Genomic DNA, 6,850 nt, shown 5'->3' on the forward strand with positions numbered 1-6,850 from the left:
GATATCAAAATAAAGAAAAAATCATATATAGTTTTTAGTGCTGGGCCACAATTAAAATTTTTTATCGCAATTAATCGCATGATTTTCTTTCAAAAGTTATGCTATATGAACAAAAGTGCAATAACATTTGGTTTGCTTGCACAACTTTACACTTTAAACAAATAAGTTGCTTTTTAACAGCAGTATTCCGTTTACACAGTTGCAGTTAAAATAATTCTTTCACTATCTGTGTTAAGTGTTCTGACTTTATTTGAAACGTTCCACTGCTGTGCAACATGAATAAAATAGTCTGCACACGTTTCAGCAAAATGTCTCTGTAATGTACTGTAACTCTAAGGTTATTATGGTTACCCAGGGATGTAGTCTCCAGTGACAGCAACAGTTGGAGCATGATTTAATGCCATCACTTTTGTAGTCCTCTCCTTTTCATACAACTTGTGCATTCTTCTTGATGGTGCGTCTTGAGGGAGGCTCATAGTGCCGTCATTGGTTGCGATCCTATCTTCCACAATACTAATCGGCCTGCAGTTTGAAGCTATCCACTTCACTATGGCATTTGTTAGCTTGTCTTGCTTTTGTTTATCTATACTTCTCCCACACGCTGCATCCAACGTAGTCTGCCGAAGCCTCCCTCCACTCCCCTCCTGTGACCCATGGTTTGTCTGGATGTGTATTCAGAGCCAGTGAGCAACAGACTTTCAAAATAATAATAATAATAGTTTAAAAAAACCTTAGCCCAGCCCTAGTTAAGTCCTAATGATTTTTTGACAAATAAGTTTGGTACATGCACAGCAATTAAAGCCTGACCTATATGGGATTTTTTGAGACTGATTTTAGAAAGGAAAAGTTTACTTTTTACGGATAGGTCGGCCGATATAGAGACTTTTTGAGCTGGAATGAAAATATACTTTTTCTATGTGGATTGTGCACCATTATGACAATGCAAACGCTGCAAATAACTTAATTAAAGAATATTTAAGTTGAATAATCTTTCAAATCTTAAATATAATTTAACAAATTGTCAACCGCACTCTGCTGGATAAACTTTGCAGTGACACCAATATATCACATATCACAAGTATTTTCTTTTTCATTATATATATATAATATATATAACAGTTTTCATATTAAATATCATATACACCAATGCCAAAATGTGTACAATAAGTCAATAACGGTTGACTGATGTAACAGTCGGGCTCTAACAGCAACAACAATAAAACTTAGCCCACAATTTTCTTAGAGTAAAAGCAGCTTCAAGAATATAAACTGACTGAAAATAACAAAAACTGCCCACAGGTCAAAATACTCCTGTTACCCTACACCTTCAACTTTCCCTAAAATTACAAGAGGAGAGGGAGAGACCCCTGTTACTAGTGTTGAGCAGAGCAAATACTCGCCTGTAACAAGTATGTGTCAAGTGTCAATATCTGTTTCCTAACAAATAATTAAATATAGCAACTTTTATTTAAAAAAACTTGTTCTGTTAATAGTTCTGTTACTCTTGTGATTAAAAGACATTGCTCTGAAGCTCAATTCTGAGGCTGTTCTGTAAATGGTTATCCAACAAAGAGAGCAACTTCTGATCAATCGTATCAAATACAGGCTTAAATGTACAACTTCCGGTTCAGCTCAGCTCAGCTGAGAGTATGGATAATGGTGTATTAGCTCATCTCTACCTACTGGCTTTTATAATTTCCTGCTTTTATTCTGAATGCCAGAATCCCCTGCCAGAAGTCCTACTATTAAGTGTAATTAATTCAGTAGTTAATTGGACAGTGTTGAGCTGTGTATAAATAAGAATGAATGTCACAAAACTTAACCACTGACTGTCAACTTCATTATGTAGATTATTGTTCATTTAGAAGGCTTTTACTATATGTTTGTTCAATTTCCTCCTGGTATGAAAGCCCTACTAATTCATAGCAGTTGCAGTTCTTGTTATGCCCCCTGGTGGGATGAGTGTGTGGTATCACATTAGAAATGAATGCCATTGTGTTTGCACCATGCAACCAGGAATATAGAATGTTAAAACAATTTGAGTAGAAAAAGGCGGGCTAGTGATATGACTTTTTCTTTCCATGTCTCCAGCTGCTAAGAGTCCCTGTTCTCCAACGGAGAGGAGGGTAAGCCGCAGCACCCAGTCCTGTGGCTCCTTCACCATCACCCCCTTCACCACCAGCAAGGAGAACCTCCCTGTGCTCAACACACGTATCATCTGCCCTGGTAAACATCAAAGCATGCACACAACTCATTTTCCTTCACCTGACCTCAGCATAACACACAAGGATCACGCGGACATTCCAACCTAGCCTTGCGTGACATGTCTCTCATTGTGTGGTCGTGCAGGCTTGCGGGCCGGTCTGGCTGCCTCCATCGCTGGGAGCTCCATCATTAGCAAGATGCTGCTGGCTAACATCGACCCCTTCGGTGCCACACCCTTCATTGACCCCGACCTCGACTCACTGTAAGAGATGGAACTAGTTGTGTGTCTCCTTTCTATGTCCAGTTTACTGACTGACTGCACGGCTGTTTTTCTCACCCAGAGAGGGCTACATGGAGAAATGTGTGATGAACAACTACTTTGGAATCGGCCTGGATGCCAAGATCTCCCTGGAGTTCAACAACAAGCGAGAGGAGCATCCAGAGAAATGCAGGTGAGACACATTTCCTGTACTCTCTTAAAAAGAGAAATATAATCACTGTAGGCTATAATCCCCTATAAATGCTTACAATGCATAGACCATGTAAGCAGGTGAGAAACATTTACTAGTATCTGGCTGGTTTATAGCGGCACTTTTTAGAAATCAGTGCTAAGACAACAAGGGGTTTTCAGTTAATTTCACAACCCTTTCCTTTTTCACCACACTGTTAATCTCACTTCTGTTCCTACACAGGAGTCGTACCAAGAACATGATGTGGTATGGTGTTTTGGGCACAAAGGAGCTTCTGCAGAGAACCTACAAGAACCTGGAGCAGAAGGTCCAGCTAGAGGTGAGAAGGCAAAGAACAGCACAGAACAAAAACTCGCCTTTAAACCGTACGTACAACTCGCAACGCCCAACTGTATCTTGCTTTCGTCTAAAATCTACTGGAAATATACAGACTCAGGCAATCAACAAACAGCGGGGAGTAATTTAGATGAGGATTTGACTCGCCACTTCTCAGCACTCTCAAATCTCTTGATACACTATTTAATCTAAAGGTTGTAGGTGTAAGGTGAAGCATGATTCTGCAACTGCCTGGCCGATTTCTCACCTCAGATTTATTTAGAGACTGATTTGGAGTGCTCCGGAAAAACAACAACTGCCATGCTTCCCAGTGAAAGTGGGCGCAGTGCTCATCTAGTTAGGAGTAGTAGAGTCGTTTATTGATGTCATCCAACTTGAAATTAAACCAGGTACTGAAACACTATGTTGTGAAAAGTAAAACTAGTTATAAATAATAGTAAATAATAGATTGGACACCTTTAAATCTACTATAGGCCGGTGGTTCCCAACCTTTTTCCCTGACAACCCCTGACTAAGTGACATATTTTATATATATTTCATATTATATTCAATGCATAACAGTAACAGTAGAGAACAACTGATACACTGTACAGTGAACCCAAACAGTGAACACAATAACTGCAAGAAGTTTGTGGAAAAGCAGAGAATTGGATGAATTTTTAAGGAGTTTTTCCTGTATTTATAGGAATTTTTTATGCAATTATCTGTCTGTATTATGTATTTTCAAATGTTTTACATACTTACATATGCTTGCTTTTTCACAAATTCAGCGTTTTGTCTCATTGTACTATTAGTTCTATGGATATAGATTGTCTTCAGAAGACATTTTTAAAGTTTATGTCTTTAATAATCTAAACCTTCAAAACCAATACCTGCACCATTCTATTACTGGTCCAGCTGAGCTCTGCTTGGTCATTGTCTTCCTCAGTGTGATGGCCAGTACATCCCCCTGCCTAGCCTTCAGGGGATCGCAGTGTTAAACATTCCTAGCTACGCAGGTGGGACCAACTTCTGGGGCGGCACCAAGGAGGATGATGTGAGTACATTTACAGCACGCTACATGTTCACACCAACTCTGTGTAATGTTCCATACTGCTGGAGGTGCCCTTGGAAGGTGGCTCAGATCACCTTTGGAAAAGAATAGGGGGGCGTTTGCCAATGTCAGAAATTGGCCTTACTCCTGGATGGAGGCTCCATCTCTCTTTTTCTGTCTCTCCACCTTTCTCTCTGATGTTAACTACGGACTGACAGCCTGGATCCTGGTTTTACAAGACCCTGATAGCCAGGAGGCAGGGGGAGGAATGGGTAGAGAGATATTCATGCTTGTTTGTTTAAGGCTCAGAGCACAAGGGCTGCTGAGGGATTAGAGTCAGTTTGCACACACACAAACACACACACCCCTTAGCGAGCCCCTGCAGAGGTTACCCTTGGACACACATATAGTATGTGCATTTGGTGTTATGTAACTGTTCAGCTGGAGAGGAGGAAACTGCAACATTACGACATTTAGTTAAACTTAGTCAGCATGCACATGCACACACACACACACACACACATACATACAATACAGTCAAAGTTTTGTCTTTGTCTCGAATAAAGCTACATGTTTTGTTGTACATTTTTACACATTGCAGCTCATCTGTAGTAAGTTGTAATACACATTGATTAAGGGATAGATCTCGCTTATCAACATGTTACCACCTCTACTGTAGCACTAAATGCAGCACAACTTCTTTTGTGTTTTGATTTCCATCTAGTGGCCTTAGCCCCACATGACAACACATCTATTATGTTCTTTGAGCATTTCATCAAATGTTCCCTATTCAGCAATTTTATTTTTGCTCTATGTACTTGGGCAGATGCTGACTCCACTTTGCTTTGACCTTTTCAAAGGCAGTTTGCTGGCTGAGATCAATACCAGACTTGTTGGGAGCCTGTTCTTTCAGAAACAATTCATTTGTCATCCAAGATCCAGCTAAACTGAGCTGACAGGGCAGAACGTCTTCTTTTGAGGCCACTTTTTACAAATGTAGAAGAAAGACAGATATATTGGTTTACAACTCCTTCCTGTCACAATAACATGAAAGGATAAGGCTGGTGATATTTTATATTCATCTTTTTGTCAATAAATGTCATGAACAGACCAAAAGTAGCATTGAATTTACCCTGCTATTTGCTGTGGAGCCAAAGTCTTATAAAGCTTTTCCTTTGTGCCATAGACTACAGCTGAATTATTTGGGCAAAATATCTAATTGTGTTTTTTCTAACCAATACATAACCAATACAGGCCTCTATTTGTGCTCTACACTGGAGTTCTGCCTTATTAGAATAGATCAAATATTTAACTTCCTCCTAGGATTTCTTTGAACCAGTCAGAGAAAGTCAATTTTCTAAGTAAGACTTCCTATTAGGAATTGATTAATAGGAAAATTGACCTGGTTAACTCTTGATTGGCACATATTCAGTTGATATTAGGCCTTACTACTTAACATTGTGTTGCTCATGCAGGCTCCATATATCACATATTTTTCATTACTAAGTAGCTATAGATAAGTCTCATTCTATTTAGGTACACTGGTTCTGCACGTCGGACAGTTCTAAGGCCTCCGCGCGTCATTCATTCCTGATTTGGACACCTCGTCGGGGCCTTACTCCTTCTACATATGTCAAGGAGTTCTCCGTACTCGACTAACCTTATGTCTTCAGTTGAAACTACCGCAGTAGTACTATTAGCTTCACAGTGTTGGTCCTAGGTTGGGTTTTCACATATACAGATGATTTACGTATTTGGTTCAATCTTATAATTTAGTGCCCTCTACAAATTTAATTCATGACGCAGCGAGCATACTTCGTATTTAAAAAAGAAAACAGAATACTGAAGTTTAAAATGGAAAGCTACTTACCATAAGATAAAATTATTATAAGAAGATAATATAAGCTCATATCTAATTAATAACCATATATGTTCTGTCATTCTAAGTTTAGTGCGGAAATTGTGTCCCTGATCAGAGTTACTTAGGTCATGAAGATGAATAATTCTCACAATCATGCGAAATACACTGATTAACTCCCTGTGAACATCTATACGCATACCAGCCTAATTTCTTTATGTGAGAAATCTTTATTTTAAATCATTATTGTTATTATATTGATTTATATGCACCAAAGTCACATAGATATGTATTGATATGTGCAGTGTGCATGATTTCATCGTGCACTTCTCAGTTTGGATGTACATGTAATCAATAGGTGAGCTAATGTAGGCTGTCTTCTGTGGTCATGCAGTGATGATTGAGCGCGTGTCTCGTGAGTCATAATTACAACCTGATAAACGCAACCACGCATAGCAAGGTCAGACACACAATCGCAAATTCTTGTAAAATCTGAATCAACTATGGTGCATCTCTGACTCTCATCTATACCTCATATTGTTAAAGGTTCACTGAAAAGATCACGATTATACTGCCGACACTCAGTGATCGAAACGTAGTCGACTGCATTACTATCCTGCTGCGTGATCGAGGGGGATCTCCCATACTATACATGAACCGTGCGCGGCGAGCTGACTGCCTGAATGCTAATCAGAATCCAGCTCAAAGAAACAGGCTCGCTCAGATCAACAGGACCGGTTGCAGATAAAGGCTGAGGTACCAGAGGCGGGGAAACATATCGACGAAGTGGACCGCTTCCATTGTGAATGTCGTCATTTTAGGAGATAAAGTGGAATATGGTGTGGAGCTAATAATGGCCATGAACTGTGTGAGGAGGTTTCGATGAACACGTAGCATTTTTCGATTATTCATCTTTGTATTCCCCTGCATAGCGTTTGGAAACCATCT

General features: G+C 39.6%; 1 protein-coding gene across 1 annotated transcript in view; it reads left to right on the forward strand.

Moving 5' to 3' along the window:
• Positions 1-2,091: 2,091 nt before the first annotated feature.
• Positions 2,092-6,850, forward strand: part of LOC118338949 (diacylglycerol kinase eta-like) — a gene marked incomplete at its 5' end in the record, with an annotated part of 7,948 nt that continues 3,189 nt past the window's right edge. The window contains 5 exon segments of the mRNA XM_035676421.1: positions 2,092-2,226; positions 2,350-2,467; positions 2,547-2,657; positions 2,898-2,994; positions 3,940-4,047. Of these exon segments, the coding sequence (XP_035532314.1) occupies positions 2,092-2,226; positions 2,350-2,467; positions 2,547-2,657; positions 2,898-2,994; positions 3,940-4,047 (569 nt within the window).

This window comes from Morone saxatilis, unplaced genomic scaffold (genome assembly GCF_004916995.1).
Source record: "Morone saxatilis isolate NCDOM2014 unplaced genomic scaffold, NCSU_SB_2.0 Contig5, whole genome shotgun sequence".
Classification (NCBI taxonomy): Eukaryota; Metazoa; Chordata; class Actinopteri; family Moronidae; genus Morone; species Morone saxatilis.